The sequence below is a fragment of the Lipophrys pholis genome, assembly GCF_963383615.2.
Source record: "Lipophrys pholis genome assembly, chromosome: 9".
Classification (NCBI taxonomy): domain Eukaryota; kingdom Metazoa; phylum Chordata; class Actinopteri; order Blenniiformes; family Blenniidae; genus Lipophrys; species Lipophrys pholis.
The window spans coordinates 18,633,882-18,650,970 of NC_137639.1; the positions used below are offsets into that span (position 1 = coordinate 18,633,882).

Below are 17,089 nucleotides of genomic sequence, written 5' to 3' on the forward strand. Positions count from 1 at the left end.
GAGGAGGATAGAGAGGGTGGTACATTTGTAGAGTGCACGAGCGTCAATATCGCTATTAAACACCTTTTTATAAAAGTGTCAAGCGGCGGCCTTTAACACCTCCTTATAGAAGTGAGGCGGTGTGTCCGCACGCGGCTGATGAGCAGAGAGATTCTGCGCTGCGTCTTTATGAGCGCTTCCTGATCTCATGTCGTCAGTCTGGGACGGCGGGTCGAGGACTTTTGTGTTTCTCTGGTGATCTGCTCGCTGAGCTGGAAGTGTTTCTGACAGACTGCAGTGAAGGCGGAAGGAAACATGAACCTCTGAGCATCTCGGAGCCGTCACACCTCCTCCCTCCCCCTCTCTCTCTCTGCCTCTCTCTCTCTCTCTCTCTGAGCTCGGCCAGACTCGAACGCATTACGCGCACACAGCTCGGGCGGAACACTGAAGACCAAGGAGAAATAATCTCATTTTCTTACTATATTTCACCCAATGTGACCCGACGACATTGACCGAAAAAAAAAAGAAGCTGGTAAGCACTCATTTTTCCTTCATTGAACCTGTTTATTTCTAATGGGAAATTACACATTAAAGAGTCTATAATTTCATTGAAAGAAATGAGAGAGAGAAAGAAACTTGGATTTGGTTGACGTTTTTCTTCCTTTCTGAAAGCTCACTGCTTAAAATATTTTACAGTCCAACAATGCAGCAAAATAACAGTTGTGCACATATTGAGGATCAGGACAAGCCCGTCCATCCCAACCAGGACATGACACTCTGGCTCTGCCATGCTTTCTTTTTATAAAACCTGTGCTCCCGTCATCCATATCACTTGATATTTGAGTGTGATGCATACGTTGGCAGTCGACCCACAGAGAGCATGGTTTAATGGTTAGTAATTTTCAAAAGTGCATCCTCAGACCTCCACAGGACTGGGTGAGGACCACGGGAAAATGAGCTGTTTATTTTAGCCGGGTGTATGACTGCTGCTTTTGGTGGTTAGGCCCAATGAGAGAATGCTGGTGGTGATTACAGGTTGAGAGTTTAGTTGTCCCTCCACTTATAGTAAACAGATGCACCCATGAGACAAGTCTGCCATGCTTTATCGAAGCAACAAGAATGATTTTGCTCCTTGTTTCTGCAAATGCTCATCTGTTAGGTTTCTTATGGTCCAATGTGAATCTATTTCTGGAGATGCATCAAACAACAATCTTGAACAAACTATCTTAGCTGCATCCTGTTGTACGACAGGATGCTGGTTGAGGTCACCTCTCTTCAGCAAACACTGACTGCATAAACACAAAAACACCAAAAAGGTGTGTCCATGTATGCGGACACTCTACGAGGCAGCATTACAAGACGTCTCGCCTTTTGTCTGTCTGAGCTACTTTGTTTGCTGGACTTAATGAATGTCAAAGTGTAAGTAGTTTGAACAGTTCAGTCCAGAGGTTGGCACAACTTCAACGCAGAGCCTTGTAGAAAACCTGATTATGAGTCACTCGATGAAATAAATCAGCTAATTGGAGCAGCAGCCCGGAGAAACCAAGCAGCCACAAGTGCCCAGTGAACGTATGGATGTGGCTGGTGGCACTTTAAACTCCTTCGATTTGTGCGACTTCCAATTGTCAACATAAAAAAAAAAAAATCTAACATATCCTGCTTTTTTATGACATTTTGAACCACAAGCGAACATTAATGTAGCCCCATTTTGGAAATACTGTACATGATAAACGCGCAACCCTTCATTTGCTATTCCCAACTGACCAAAATAGAGAGGACCTTCTAGCTGATGGGCTGCCTCTTGTACACGAGAGAGCCACAAATGTGGTGATGACAGACAGCGGAGAGGAATGTCGGCGTGAGGATGCCTTTGTGCCAGTCTCCAAGCATGAATTGTCTTGAACGTATCACAGAATCTTCTGGCAGTTGTTTGAATGACACTGAGTCAGCAGTCGGCAGAAGTTCGCAGCAGTTTGTGCAAGTTAAGCCGGCGCTCTCGTCTGTCATTGTAGGTGATTAGCACGGAGTAAAGTTACAGGCGATCTCTGCATGAGATCATTGTTTGTCTTTTGAGCTTTTGCGTCAACAAGCGAAGGTTCAGCGATGCTCATTCAAACAAATGTTAATACTTTCTTCTTCTTTTTTTTAGCACTATCTGTAGCCTCACCATCCCTCCACTGCCCCAGCTTGCCTGTTCGGCGTCTTGAGGGAATACTAAGAAGGACTGGCGCATTTCAGTAACCAAACATTGTGCCAATAACAGTTGCTGTGGCTTTCTGAAATAGCCAGCAGGGTGTCTCGGGGGCACATATAGATAGCAAATGTGATTCCAGCTGCCACTGTGGCATCCCGGCCTTAATGATAGGGGGGTTGATTGAGTGGAGTCTTTCTTCTCGTACACTTTGAGCTGCGTATCAAGTTGCCGGACCATTGTTGATTGGGGCGACTTTTGCAGTAACATGAAATAAACAGCTGATGAGGATTACACAGCTGTCGTCCACCACTCCAAGGGGAGTCCTAATGGTGTGTGTACATGTGTGCGGACTCTCCTAAGCAAACTTTTATCCATGTGAGATCAGCTCTGTTTAGATCAGTTAATGAAACGTTCTTTGCTTCTAGTGTTACTAACTTTTCCCACCCTTGTTTTCTTTTCCGTTAGAAGTTGCTTTAATGCTTACACAAGCTTTTTCCTGTTGGTATTATGTCTGCGCTGCTCTTTTTCTTCCCTTTTTTTTTAACAATAACCATTGTTGTATGGGTTATCGCTCAAAAATGTCAGTGTCCCTGAGAAAAAATGTAAAGATCAACAGTGCTTTCTGTTTTATCATACTCTACTGTATTTAATCCTATTCATTCTCATACAATGTCTGGACTCAGTCCATGACACCCTGATGTTAAAAGATCTGTTACAGTTTGCATCTATATATGTGATAAGTGATGGTGTACATAAGATCATTTCAGTTACTGACATAATTTGATGGGCTCAGCTGTTGGTGTCAGGCATTGTGCACCATCTGTGTAAGATAAAAAGGAAAAATCTAAGAAAAAAAAAAAATATGGAGCAAACCAAAATCCCTTAACACACTTACTTGCATTTGTCTGCCCATGTGTCCGTTAGTGTGTAAAAAATCCACTTGTGAGGGATTAAAGACTTGAGCTGGGCACTGGCTCTCTGAAAACCTGAAATATCAGTGATGAGGCTGCCAAACACACAATATGTGTAAAGACAGCTGAACAACTGAGAGAGAGCTCAGTACGCAGCTCTCCCAACGCATACTGTCCATGCACGTACTGCGAAGAGCAAGTCCTGATGTGCCAGTGAAGCAGCTCCAGTGCAATGGTTACCTTGGATTGGTGACTGGTGCTTGATGTACCAGCTTTGTGGGGATGTTTTCAGAGGTTTTTGGCGAAACCATTTCCAGCTGTATGAAAATGTCTGAAACACAGATGTGTTTGTTTTAAACCTTTTATTGCTGCTATTCCAATAAATGCAAAGAATAATCCACTGTAATTTGTCCCCTCCAAGAGCTGCTTATAAGGCCAAAGTCTTTTGTTTTATGAGGGCAAAAGCGAGAAAGCCATCGTAACTTTTTCGCCACCCAATTCGCAGAAGGGACACATCTGATTGCTATTTTTGAAAAGGAGCAGAGTAAGCAAAACACTGCCGAGGCCGGACCCTCAGGAAATTATTCACTTAAAGCCAAAAACTACAAGCTCCCAGAAATGAAGAAACTGGAAAGTTCATGGAGCACAAGGAGGAGGCAGGGTGGAGGAATAGATCTATTTCAATGCTTTCCAAAATAGTAGCAAGGATGCACTCTGGGACCACCGTGCGCTCGCATGCACAGCTTTTAAAATCCCTGTCATGTGCAGTCGGCAAGTTCCTCCTTGCAAAGTCCCTGAAGATGACTCTCATAATGAAAGATCAATTATATGATCCCAGGAATTGACGCCGCTCTGTGGATCGTATGTCACAGATAATGCTCTGGTGGACCTTGAGAAGAACTCGACCCTCCTTCTATAGGGCTGCATCAGTGTGATTGTCAGTCCCTGAACAAGAACCATGACGTTTGTGTGCTTGTGTGTGTGCTCAGTCCAAAAAAGACCCAGCTCTCTGGTGAGTTTCACAGCAGATCATTAACCACAAGCAAATGTTAAACGCGGAAAGGAAATAAGTCACATTCCCATCAGTCTGTTAGGATAATATTGGGTTTACGTATTTAACTTTCAACCTGGTTTAACAGTAAGTTGACCCGACTTAAACAAGCAAGCGACTGCAAGATTAGTTCAGTTTGAAATTCCATGGGAAGGTGTCACTTTTGTTTAGTGTAATCTAAATTTTAATTAAAAAAAAGTTGATCACCTCTGCTTTTTTATTTTTATTTTTTATTGTTAGCTAAGGTGTTTACTTTTAAGGCTTTAATTACTGGGTTTAACCACTGCGTTTATTGGGTGTATCTGTGAAAGAGCCTTTAAACACAGTAACATTAACACTGGGAGTCACACTGCAAATGATTTGTACTCAAATAAATCAGTTAAACAAAGATTTTAAAATATAAAGTATATATTTATTCATGGTCAACAGAAATGCAGAGTTAAAAATTTTTTTTTTTAAAAAAGATCAGAAATAGTTGAACTATAATCTTGATGTTTTTCACAACTGTGCTCTCATGTGAACTCAAACACACATTTCACCGGAATAAACTTATTAACTATCACTCTGCTGCTATGGAGAGAATACAGAACAGGATTGGTTGTATATTATTGTTTTCAATGAGCTCAAAGGACAAGAAGTCAGGTGGTCGATGGAAGACAGCCCTCTATGCAAATGATAGGTGACTAAATAAAACTGTTCTTCTGTTTAGGTGTCCTACACCACCACACATTGCCTTCTTCTATTCTCACAGCTGTTGTGTTTCCTCACTTTGCGTTTGGCGCTGACGCCGCTTTTGAAGCACATCTCGGGGTCTTTATCTTGGTTGGATTAAATTTTTTTAAATAATTTTTTAACTTTGCCTTTTTTCTTCCACAAAGTTTTGACCTCCGGCTTTTTTGGGATTCGTTTTTCTGACATGGATCGTTCATTTAGCCGGTCACTCTGTCGACGATCTACTTTTCTTTTCTTTTATTAACATAAGTCCCGCTTGTCCTCATCCATTGTTTCTGTGCCACAGTTTGAGGTGGGCTCAATGCAGTGATGTCCAGAGCCACTAAATCCGCCTCCAGATCTCGGAGCCGAACAAGGTCCCGATCGAGATCCCGTTCCTCCTCCCGGTCCAGGAGCCGCTCCAGGTCCCGGTCCAGGAAACACCGCTACTGGTGAGAATAATTCTCCCTTCAGAGTCACTACACTGTGTTGTTGTTGTCATGATCCGCTACATATGGTTTGTTTGCCTCTTTATGCACAGAAATGTGGCTTTTTTATTTAATAGGCACTAAAATAAGCATCTGGACACGCAATATATGGGTACATATGAATGAAGAAATGTATCATTTGACATGTTGCTTCACAGGTCTGAATGACAGCGTTGCCATGATATGATAAACTAGCAGCAGGTGCAGCAGGTCAAACTCTGCCTCATTATGCACAGACGTCAACACGGATAATCCCAGGATATCGTGACGCCCCTTTTCACTCAATTAGTAAACCTAAACTAATCTTGAAGGATTTAGAGTGCGATGTTTCTTTCAGTGTTGATTCTGATAATGATATGTACAGACACTCACATGGACACACGCACATACACACAAGCAACAAAATAGTTTAGTAGTCAAAAAGTAGCTCCGCTATGATGTAATAATCGTGTTTTCTCAGTTTCTTTCCCATATGGCACCATATCTGTTGCCCTCTGCAAGATCCTGACCTGGACTTTATGAGTTCAGCTCTCATATGAATAGATAAAGCTGGTGGAGCATATTAATGGCTTTGAGTCGTATCCAAATGCTGAAGTTGGCTGCTGTACTCGAGAGGAAATTGATGTTTGAGAAAGAGTTCAGCTGCCGGTCTGTGAATTTAAGTTAAGCTATATTATTATTATTGTGCAGTTTTGTTTTGTTTTATTAAATGGGAAAACATTGGCCTAACCCTTTACTTCAGTGGCATATGGGTATATTTTATCACGGCTTTAATCATGAGTGCCGCATTTGTTGTTTGTTTCTTTCCTGGAGCCAACCTGTCCTGGCTGAAGGGTTATCTGCGAACTATGAAGTGAATTTGGATGAAACAGTGTGGCTTCACTCTGGTGCCTTGGCTGTCGCTGACAGAGTCATTGTGGCATGGCAATAAAATAGTTGGGTGGCTTATTTCCTGGCAGTGCGGCTGTGCATATTAAAATTAGCATTGAAGAAGGGGCATGGAAGGAATCTCAGGGTTTCTACTTCCTGAACTCACCTTGCATGTGTGCAAATGGATTTGTGGTAATGCAAACTAGAGTGGGAATAGCACTAAATGCACAAACAAACTCACATTTGTAGAATAAAGAGAACAATAATAATAATACATGAATATTGTTCTGTATTGTTTTCCAGCATGTTATGCATTTAGGGTTTCTTCAATGAGCACATGACATCGGTTGGGTTGTAAATACTTATCTGCTGTCAAAGTTGGCAGTTATAATTGAGCAGTAAACATTCCCTTCAAGTGTTGCCATTGCTTTTGACACCGTCACATCAGCTTCAAGTTAAAAGTAGTGACAGTAGTTTCAGTTGGCAGGTAAATAATTGCACCTCTCTGTAGTATTATGGTTGATCAGAATAGTGATTTGTGTCTTAAAAATCCCTCATGAAACCTCCTTAATCCAGTTGCAAAGTCTCTCAAATTGGCAAGCAGAGAGTGAAAGGATTCAGGGAGATGTTTTTTTTTTTTTTTTCTTTCCTCTCCCTCTTATGGTCCATGTGACTCTGTGCTCTGCCAGAGCTGGCCAGAGTAGATGCAGTGTCTGTAGCTCGCACTGTGAGTGTGCAGTGCTGCTCAGTGCGCCGCTGCCTTTAATCGCTCCGTACTCCAATGAAAACACATAGTAGGTAAGTTATGGTACTTTTTTTCTAAAAAAAAATTAGACAATGTAGTTTGGTAAATGCAATTGCATGCATTTTGCTCTGGTTATTTATAATATTGTTCTGTAGACTTTTGGTGTACTGTGGAGATTTTGCATGCATTTGTAGTCTTCTTAATACACTGAAAGTTGCTGGAAATGGGATTTCTGTGTTGTGGAAACTGTGAGTTGTGTCTAGTCAGTGGAGTTATACAAACTTTTACGGGAGATGTAGTAGTTGAATAAGTACTGAAACAGCACAGCCACTTTGATGTCTACTCAAAGTTCAACACATAGAGTCTCAAATTCAGCAGTGGGTCGTTTCAGACGATGACTTGAAAGTGCTTCAAAAGAGCATGTTAGTGCTATTAAATCTAATTTGAAGAAGAGAAAGAAGTTCTGTGTCATGGTTATAGTTTGAACAGTGTTGAGAGGTTTTGAATGTTGCACGAGGTTCTTTTTTTTTTTTTTTTTTCCTTTCAGTAGTACTGCAGAGACACCGTGTGGACTAGCATGACCCTGCAGCCAGGCTGAGTGCCACACTGTGAAATGTCTGCACCAGACTCCTCTGTGGGCTTTTCTTTGACATGGAAACACACGTCATACTCTTAACACATGTTTTGCCAGTTCCAACTGATCTACGGCTGGTGGATGCAACTGTGCTTCTATATATCATGTGTTAAAGCGTTTTACGAAACCTATGTCTTTTCCATATGTCGTGTTCTCGTGGTTCATGGTCGTTTAAACGCCTGGAGCCTCCAACGTGTCTGTTCAGTCAGAGTGTCATTTGATGCTCTTTGCCAGGGGTGGACATTTAATTTTTCTGACAAGGGGGGGCGGTGGCTCATGAGAAACTACGACATAAGAAGCTACTGTTCTTGGTCTGCATTACTCAGGTTGTTGTATTTCTTTGTTTGTTTTTTGTGAGGATTCAAATCAGAATCTTTCAACGCACAGAAGAAGGATAAAGGGAAAACTACAAACACTTTGCGGAGTGGTCAGTGACAGTCAAAGGTCCATATGTGGTCGACTTGTGGTTATTTTGATTTGGTCTTTAAAAAAAAATAAAAAAAAGTAAAAAATAAAAACTTCTATATTTAACAGGCTCCCCATCACCAGCACGTATATGCATCGATACTACGTGTGAAGCATCAGATCTTTTTGAAAGTGCTGTGTAGAACTGTTGCAACATTGAATGGCTTTCTTGAAATGATAATGAAAAACGTTATTTTCCAACTATATACACATATTTCTTCTGCCTCCATTTCTATAGCTCTTTTCACAACAAGTTTGGTTTCATCAAAAACAATAAAAAACAAAAACAAAGCTGTGCTCAAATTATAATAAGGCATTTTAAAACAGACACATGAGATTTGCTGATCATAGCCTCAGATTGTCATAAAAGTCAGATTGTTTTAATATCTCTGTAAAGCTAGTTTTTTTTTTTTTTTTACAACTTTCATGATGCATTCTTTACTATCGGAACAGTGTGCACAAAGCCAGTTCTCCTTACCAGGTACTGTACATGTGATTGTTTTATTCAGAGGCTGGAACTGCCCTGAGACTTTATTTATTTTAACTTGTATGATTGTTTTTGTTTTTTAAGGAATTAACCCTGTATATTTCTGCATCACTTTCATTTTGTCCCAGCTCGAGGTCTCGGTCTCGGTCAAGGTCACGGTCAAGATCTTATTCTCCATCTTACAACCGGGAGAAGAAATACCCGAGAGGATACCAGAACAACCGGGAGTACCGGGGCTACCACCGCGGCTTCCGGAGGCCTTACAACTTCAGGGGCAGGGGGCGAGGCTACTTCCCCCGCGGACGCTACCAGCGCGGTGGTGGAGGTGGTGGTGGAGGTGGAGGTAGAGGTGGGGGCGGCGGATACAACAATAATCAAAATTATCGCTCCAACTGGAAGAATTACAAGCAGAATCCTCAAAAACAGCAGCACCAGCAGCAAAATAATTCACGGGGACGGTCGCACAATGTGCAAAAACGCTCAGGAAGCCCTCCTAACCGCGGTCACCCCCAGCACTCTGACCGGTCCTCCACTCCTTTATCCAGACACTCGCAGCAGTCTTCCTCCTCGTCACACTCTGCCTCCCCTCCTAAATGCAGGCCAGCCTTGTTGCTGACCAGCCAGGACTCCAAGGATGTGAAAGAGGAGCAGTTTGCCTCCCAGGAGATCCAAAAGGGAGGAGGGGGAGATGAGGAGTCAGCGGAGCGTGTTGGGTTTTTGGCAGGAGAAGCCAAGGAAGGAGGCGGTGGGAAGACGGAGGGGAGCTGGCAGGGTTTGGCGGACTACAGCGGCAGTCTAAAGAAAAACAGCCCTGTGGTGAGCGCCACTGTTACTGTTGGTCAGAACAGCCCCACTACTACCGAGGCCAATCCTACTAAGATTATAAATGACACAGGCAATGGCGCCCCCGCCAGGCAGATGGGCTGCAGTGCATCTGCAAAGTCAACCCCATATGAAGGTCTAAATCCAATGCTCCCCAGCTTTGACTTCTTCTCCAATGAGGAATACCTCGATGGAGATAGAACTGCAATCTCCATCGCCTTCAGGAAGTAAGGCCAATTTTACTCTTCATTCCCGCATTGCCTTAGCAACATAAAACTGATGTTTTAAGATTATTTCATATGGCGAGTTCATGACTTTATTTTTGGATCTTTATTGGCTTTGCAAACTGAGTGGCTCGAATGTACTGAAACAAGATTTAGGGATTTGGCAGGGATTAAAAATATTTGCCTTCAGAAAACAGCATTCCAGTTTTATTTTCAAGTATATTATCTCTTATTTTCATTGCTAAGATACTTGTCCGGTGCTTGTTATTTTTAATCATTCCTGAAAATCCCTATTTAATTTGATGTCCTCTCAGCTAGACACAGTTCTCTCTCTTTCTTTCCATATTTAGGTTTTTGGAGGAGCAAAACAAAAAAGCTAAATCTGCTTGGGAAAATGGCAAGAACACAGAGGCTAATGATGTGGACACGGAACAAGGGAAAGTGAACGGCAAACCATCTACGGTCATTTCGCAGTCGTTACCAAGAAAACGCAGAGAGGACGATGACCGCGAGGTGTCTCTAAACAGCTTTTTGAAAGCTTCTCCGTTTCTGCCTGCTGATGTGGAGGAAGAGGAAGAGGCGATCATGAAGCCACCATCAAAGTCTCTCCACAAAGACTGGCACAGCGGGGACGAGTCCCCTAAGCCAAAGACGAAGGTCACTCACTCGGCCCGAGAAGTGTTTGAAGAATGCCTTGGCAAGAGGCAGAATGCAACCTTTTCACAGTTTGCCAATAGCGACTTTGAAGCTATAGCGGAGGAGATATACCGCAGTGGAAAGCAGAATAAAGCTGCGGCCATCGCTGCCGCTCTCGCCAAGAGGGAATTCACAGGAAAATATGAGGATCTGGCCTCAGAAATTAGTTGTCAGGGAAGGAAGATGGTAAAATCTCCTTCTATCTCATCGTCAACTCCACCGCCAAGGAGAAACTCTGACAGAGAAATGTTCCTGGTGAGGGGAGAGGAGTCGCCTCTCGTGTCCTCAAGAAAACAAGAGGCAAAGGTCAATGTCAGAATGGATCTCTTCGGAGATGGCCTTTTAAGGTGAGCACCGTACAGCAGTGTCAGATCTGACAGAACAGTGTTTTACCTTGCTGGGGTTTGAGTGAGAACAAAAGCTTTTTTTTTTTTTTTTTTTTGTCTTTTCAGCTCTTCGGATATTTTAGCTGAAGAGCGACAGTTGTCTCAGGATCTTGTGCAGGCCTCAAAGAAGGATCAGGAGTTTCGCTCCATCTTTCAGCACGTTCAGGCTGCTCCCCGGTTACAGAGGTGTCCCTCTGAACTGTTTGCTCAGCACATCGTTGCCATTGTTCACCACATCAAAGGTAAGTCACCGCAGTGTCCGAGCCATGCCATGCCATATTGGTCAATCACAAACACACATTTTCCAGTAACCAAGGGAAAAAAAATCGTTTTTCAACTAACACATAAGTAAAACATCATCACCAACATCTTCATCTTCATTGAAACTAATATGGAAACTATATCATCCGCAATGTATAAATTTGGTTTTTGTTTCTCTATGAAAAAATGCAATGAAAACCTGAATTACAATAAAACACAGCAAGAGCCAAAAAAAAGAAGCTGATAAAATACAGCATCTCAGCTGTTTCAGAACATTACACACTGAATTTCATTCTAAAAATTACATTTGAAGAGCACAATTTTAATTTATAACATCTATAGTGTCCAATGGATGAGTCCAGTTTGATATTGTATTTGAAATCAAATGTCACATACTGAAAATTATATGAAAATGCATTTGATCCTTGAACACATTTTAATTCAAACTCAGTTTTTTGCTCCTTTCCTCGCCAGGAAAGTATAGGTTGCAAATAGGTCATCAGATGGAGCCTTATTGCCCTAAGAAGCCCACTGTGCAGGACACAGCTTAGTGCGCATTGTGACAGTGGGAAGGAAAAGGAGTGAGGACCTGCTCACATGACGTTATCAAGTGAACACAATCAACTTTCTTAGCACTGTGGTTGCACATGTGCATGATAATTACATTTTCAGTCCCTGTAAACAAGATTCCATTGAGCTTCATCCACATGAGGGCAATTTAGGCTAAGTTAAGCCTCAAATTCATGTTTCCGGGAAAAAAAACCCAGAATGCATCCATGTGGAACTACATGCAAACTCCACACAGAAGAGCCAACAAGTCTGGACTTGAACCTGGGATTTTCTCACTGGGAGCTGAGAGGGCAGACCACTATACTACCTTGCATTCCTGTTTCAGTGTACCCAAATCTTGATACAAAAAGTACAAATTAGATTTTCTACCATTTACCTCGACAGCTCAGCACTTTCCATCTTCAGGCATGACTCTAAACGAGCGATTCACCTTGTACCAAAGACAAGCCGCAGAGAAGGAAATGATGAAGCCCAGAAAAAGCCCAGAGATACACAGGTAGAGTCGCCTATTGAGTGACCCTCTCACCTTCAGTGTGCTGTGGCTTCACCTCCTCTTTTAACAGCTTTCAGGTATTTCTTTCACATTTCCTACCTGATAATCAACAGCTTTTTCCGTTTGTTTGTTTGTTTGTTTGTTTGTTTTCATGCTTGGTGGAGGTCAGTTTTATTTTCCCCAGCCATTTGTCTTTTCTTATTTTTTTTCTGTTTTGATGTTGTTGCCCTCTCAGAGTTACTTTGTGTTTTGGCACCACGACTCGGGTTCACGAGCTGTCCCTAAATTTTCTTGCCTGAACTGCGTCTCTCTCTCTCTCTCTCTCTCTCACAGGCGAATTGACGTTTCACCAAGTGCTTTTAAGAAACACTCTCAACTTTTTGAGGCGATGAAAAGCTCAGAGGATGGCACTTACAAGGTGACTGAACATTTTGCAGTATGACGTATGGTGGGGGAAAAACAAAACGACAGCAAATGAGCGAGCGAGCCAGACGCCCTTAGACTCTCTCTCTTAAAGCCTGTGGCTTTCCTTTGAGTGGAGATGCTCAAAGTCTGAGAAACGCAAATGCAAAATGAGGCCCTTTGACTTTGTTGTTTGTTAAACCGCCTCACACAGTGAATTGATTGTATTGCGGGCACAAGCCATGACCACGGCTAATGAATCACATAAGGTCAGAAACGGATACCTCTGTGCCAAAGCTGTGCAAAGGACTCTAAGCAATCGCCTTCGTAAGTATTCTTTAAAACTTAAGGAACGGAAATAACAAGCAAACAAGCAAGCACTTTATGCATCTGTGCTTTTATTTACATACTGTGTACACCTTCATAATGTTTTTTTTCCTTCAATTGATGCACATGGATACATTAGGTTCATTTGTAAATGCTGAGGAAACAAATATAACTGCACTTAATTATCATGAAGAATTTGTATATTTCCCCAGAGCATGTGTCCAGACGTCTTGGAGTGCATTGCTTCCTCCTATGCTATCAGTTTACAATAAGGCGGGATAATATGAAGTAAAGATGCGATAATGTTGCAGAGCATAACGGTGAAGATATGAGTAGCAATAAATAAAAATAGATAAGTAGATGACAAACTGTCTCTGTGATTTAACATTTGAATAGCAATGCTCCTTTTGGGTTTATCTTACGCCAGCTGTGACTTTTTTTTTTTTTTTTTAAGTCATATGCGCATCTGCAGTTCCGACCAGCGGCATTTCAGACACAGAGCAGTTTGTTGATCTTGTTGTTTTTGGTCATATTTTCTAGATTCAAAATATTATATAAACTGATGTGGGCTGTCAATCTATTAAAACTTTTTTTTAGTTAATCCCACAATTTTTGGTGGATAGCAGCCTAATTTCTGGCAGCACAGTAGGTCTTTTGCGATGAATATTGCACATCGTCGCACGTATACTACCAAACCGACATTGCAAGTCAATCACCCGACGCTTGTCACAGTGGACATTCATAAACACCATTCCCTGATAATGCACCTTGTTTGTGACGCTGGAAGTGCAGCGACACATGAAAAACTCACATATAAAATGTACTTATGCCGTTTGTTGGCGCTTAAATAGATGAGTTGAGTAGTTTTCTGAAATGTTCCACGAACACTTAACACCATTAATGAGATATTTAAAGACACACCGTTTCGATATCTATCCTTGCAATGACACGTCGGCTGACTGTGATAGACTTTGACAGATTAGAATATCTAGTTTGATTTCGATCCTGTGTTTAAATTGTTTCCTAAATACTGGAAGAAGTCACTCTTAAAACATGCTCTGGTGAATGCTTCAGATGTTTTGAAAATACTGTAAAACTACTGGTTTGGCCCTTTCAGTACACTGGAAAATCCACTCCAGACTTTAATGGTTTCATTCATGCCAGCTGGCTGTAACCTGGTTTCTTTCTCCCCCTTTCCTTTTCAATGGACTGACTATTTAGCTTACAAACCAGCTTGGCTGAGAACAGACTGATAGCATCGCCATGCTAATCCAAAGTCTGTCCACGAATGTTGTCTTCTGTTTTGATTTGCTCAGGACGGCGGGGAAAAAATGAAAGGTGACCCCACGGACCTCCGCTTGGATATTGAGCGCCGTAAAAAGTATTCCACCCATGACGGCGATCAAAATCAGGATCGGGGAAGAGATGTCGGAGAGTCTCTGGATTCTAGCAGGGAGAGATCTGTGGAGAGGTTCTCGAAATACCACAAGAAGTCCAAGTACGTGCTACCGCCCGCTACTCTACTGCGTCAGTGTGAATATTTAGAATAACTCTGCCCTTGTACCTCGCTGTGCACACACCTGAATTGAAAGAATCTTTTTGTTTTCCTTTTTCAGAAAAAGCAAGAATAAGCGCTCTCGCTCCAGTTCATCCTCATCTTCTTCATCCTCCAAGTCTCAGAAAGAGGAAAGTATACCCGCTGAAAGGCCAAACTCCAAAGACGAAGGCTATAACCGGGTCGGAATGGCTCACCGAGAGTCACCAGGAGACGTGGAGAGAGGTCGGCCCCGAGGAGGATTTGTGAGTTTACCTAGGAACTGCGCCGTGAAAAATCCCCCCCTGTATTTGACTTCCATCGCTTGTTTTGGAGCAGCGCTGTTTGCCCATTTTTTGATTTCTTGTCAATTTTGTCTAATTTCAGCAAGTAAAAATTCGTGGAAGAGGCTGGAACAGAGGAAATTACCAAGGAAACGGTTCAAACAGTAATGCTGTAAACGTGGCAGCGCAGCCAATAAATGAAGACTGGAACCCCGAGTACACTCCCAAGAGCAAGAAATACTACCTGGTGAGGCTGATCTCTAATGCTTCCTTAATTTGACTGTATTTCTAACATGATCGTCAAAAGAGGATATAATATATAATAATACGATAATCTGTGATCATCAGCGAGAAAATTGCAATTAAATTAAAATTTGATGATAAAGTTCCAGACTGCGAGCCTGGATTTCCATTATCTTCTTTGTGTTTCTCTGTTTGTTATTGTGAAGAGCGCCCACCGTTCCTCGACACAGGAGAGGGCAGTGAATGAATTAAGATCCATCATCTAAAAAAAATCCATCACTTCTTTATAATTTGGTCGTCTTCTTCTAAATCACGGCAGCTGCTGTCAGGATGATGAGGCTTATGAAAATCGACTGCCCTCCATCCTGCATGTCATTGTGGCTCTTTGCTGTAGAAAGAGTAATGACCAATCCGAAGAAAGGTGGTACTTGGAGAGAAGGACGTGTAATGGGCGATGTAATGTAATAGCATAACAGGTCTCATTGTGTCAGCTGTGTTTAGCTTCGTCTATTAAATGACCTCCTCGTTTCCCTAATTTCAGCACGATGACAGAGACGAGTCGGAGTGCAAGTGGATCGACAATCGAGGGCGAGGACGGGGGGGCTTCACGCGCGGCAGGGCTCGGTTCATCATCCGCAAGGCCACGGCGGGAACCAATGCCAACAGCCTCAAGTGGGATAAGTTCCCCGCCAGCGAGGAGCTCCGTGGCCCGCGCGAGGAGCAGGCAGACCAGGACCATAAAGGAGCCCAAATGAATGGGGAGAATACTTGAGATGGTTAAAAATCGCTTCACTGCTCGTTTGTTACCATGTGATCTGACTCAGTGATGTCGTCCACCTCATTGGTTGGATGAATGCAGATTTCAGTCTTTCTTTACTTGGCTACCGCTTCGAAAACTCTGATGCTTTTTTTTTTTCTTCTTGGCGTAGGGATACTCACCTTGACTTGACACAAGCGTTTCCTACATCGGGCTACAAATTGTGACTAGTAGAAGCACTGTTTAAGGGTGAATTGATGTTTCTCATATTAGAAAAAGGAAAAAAAAACAGTTTTTTGTCGCATTTATTTGCTTTACTTGGTAAACTGACTTCTTTTCATGCAACAGTTTGGTAATTATACATTTATTGTTTTGGAAGTTAGAGAAATAGTTCCAAACGGTTCATGTTAATTGAATTTGCGTTAAAAAAAAAAGTGCACAATTGCAAATGTTTATATGAGCGTGTGGCTTTTACTTGAGAAAAGTGAGACTAAGAAGACTTACAAGATGCATTACTGTTGAACTAATGGTTTATTTTCAGCTCTGCCTTGCTTGGATTCAATTTGATAGCAATAAGCACACTGTATCGTACATGATGACGTAAAACATCTCTCCACATGACCCTGACCTGTCAATGGGACCAAACTATACGGGGGTCAAAGGTTGCACCTGTATGGTTTGTTGTTGTATCGCATCCAGCCCGTTTCCAATACAAACTTGGGGCACGTTCAACTGCCCAAGGCCAACTACCTGTACATTTCACATGTTTTGTTGTCAGATTTCTATCCTTAACAGCAGCTTTTGCTTTATCTCAAACACCACTTCAATGTATAATATTGATAGTGACTGGACTTTCACTCTCCAGACATTCATGGTAGTTTTTGTACCTGTTTAGACAGGATTGTGACTTTGATTGTAACTGAGACATTTTTTTTTTTTTCTTCTGGATTTTCTCCAGTGGATATTTTATTAGTTATGTAAATTGTGTGTAATGGTGTCAACATAGTGATGGAAACGGTCTCAAGTCGGAACACAGAAAAATGTCTGGCACTAAACTCAATGTTTTTCAATGCATATCATTATATCATACTCTTTTAAGTCCTCAGGCTTATTTTTGGCTAATTTCTCATGAAACTGAAAACAATATTGGAGTGCCTTTCACTGCTGTGCCTTGCACTGGTCTTACTTGTACAATGCAGGCCTACAGATTGAGATTTACAATAATTGTTTAAGGCTGTTTTCTTAGAAAATATTTCTTTTTTTAAATAGTTCTCACTGTTTTTTTTTTCTTAGAGACTGTAAATTAAAGAAACACTGATTACATACACGTGTGTTTATTTATGTCCAGTAGCTTCTCTACATGCATGTCAGAACAACACAGGTTTAAAATTTGCGAAAACATCTTATAGGAATGTGTGTTCATTTTGCCGTTCGACCCACACCTTAGAAATGATGATGCAAAGCAAGCTTTGATATTTGTCTACAGCTAAACTACCAACTATTACAGTAAAACAAGTACACCTAGTAGGTGAATATACGCCGATAAAACTATAAC

At 41.9% G+C, this 17,089-nt stretch overlaps 1 protein-coding gene across 3 annotated transcripts; it reads left to right on the forward strand.

The window, feature by feature from the left end:
• Nucleotides 1-373: 373 nt before the first annotated feature.
• Nucleotides 374-16,858, forward strand: thrap3a (thyroid hormone receptor associated protein 3a). Of its 3 annotated transcripts, XM_080471016.1 has the most exons (11): nucleotides 374-511; nucleotides 5,154-5,298; nucleotides 8,664-9,584; nucleotides 9,932-10,624; nucleotides 10,730-10,905; nucleotides 11,879-11,990; nucleotides 12,321-12,405; nucleotides 14,033-14,214; nucleotides 14,333-14,516; nucleotides 14,638-14,781; nucleotides 15,319-16,858. In XM_080471016.1, exons 2-11 carry the CDS (start codon nucleotides 5,177-5,179, stop codon nucleotides 15,547-15,549), a joined length of 2,850 nt encoding a protein of 949 aa, XP_080327142.1. In that variant the 5' UTR covers nucleotides 374-511; nucleotides 5,154-5,176; the 3' UTR covers nucleotides 15,550-16,858. The 3 variants fall into 3 exon arrangements, with proteins under 3 accessions (XP_080327142.1, XP_080327143.1, XP_080327144.1); XM_080471017.1 differs by lacking the exon at nucleotides 374-511 and having other exon boundaries at nucleotides 5,097-5,298; XM_080471018.1 differs by lacking the exons at nucleotides 374-511; nucleotides 5,154-5,298 and adding an exon at nucleotides 6,892-7,002.
• The last annotated feature ends 231 nt before the right edge of the window (nucleotides 16,859-17,089 follow it).

Coding starts and splice junctions, on each gene's coding strand:
- thrap3a (XM_080471016.1), top strand. CDS start 5,177: ATGTCCAGAGCCACTAAATCCGCCTCCAGATCTCGGAGCCGAACAAGG. Junction 10,625..10,729: donor TTCGGAGATGGCCTTTTAAG/GTGAGCACCGTA, acceptor TTGTCTTTTCAG/CTCTTCGGATATTTTAGCTG. Junction 11,991..12,320: donor AAAAGCCCAGAGATACACAG/GTAGAGTCGCCT, acceptor TCTCTCTCACAG/GCGAATTGACGTTTCACCAA.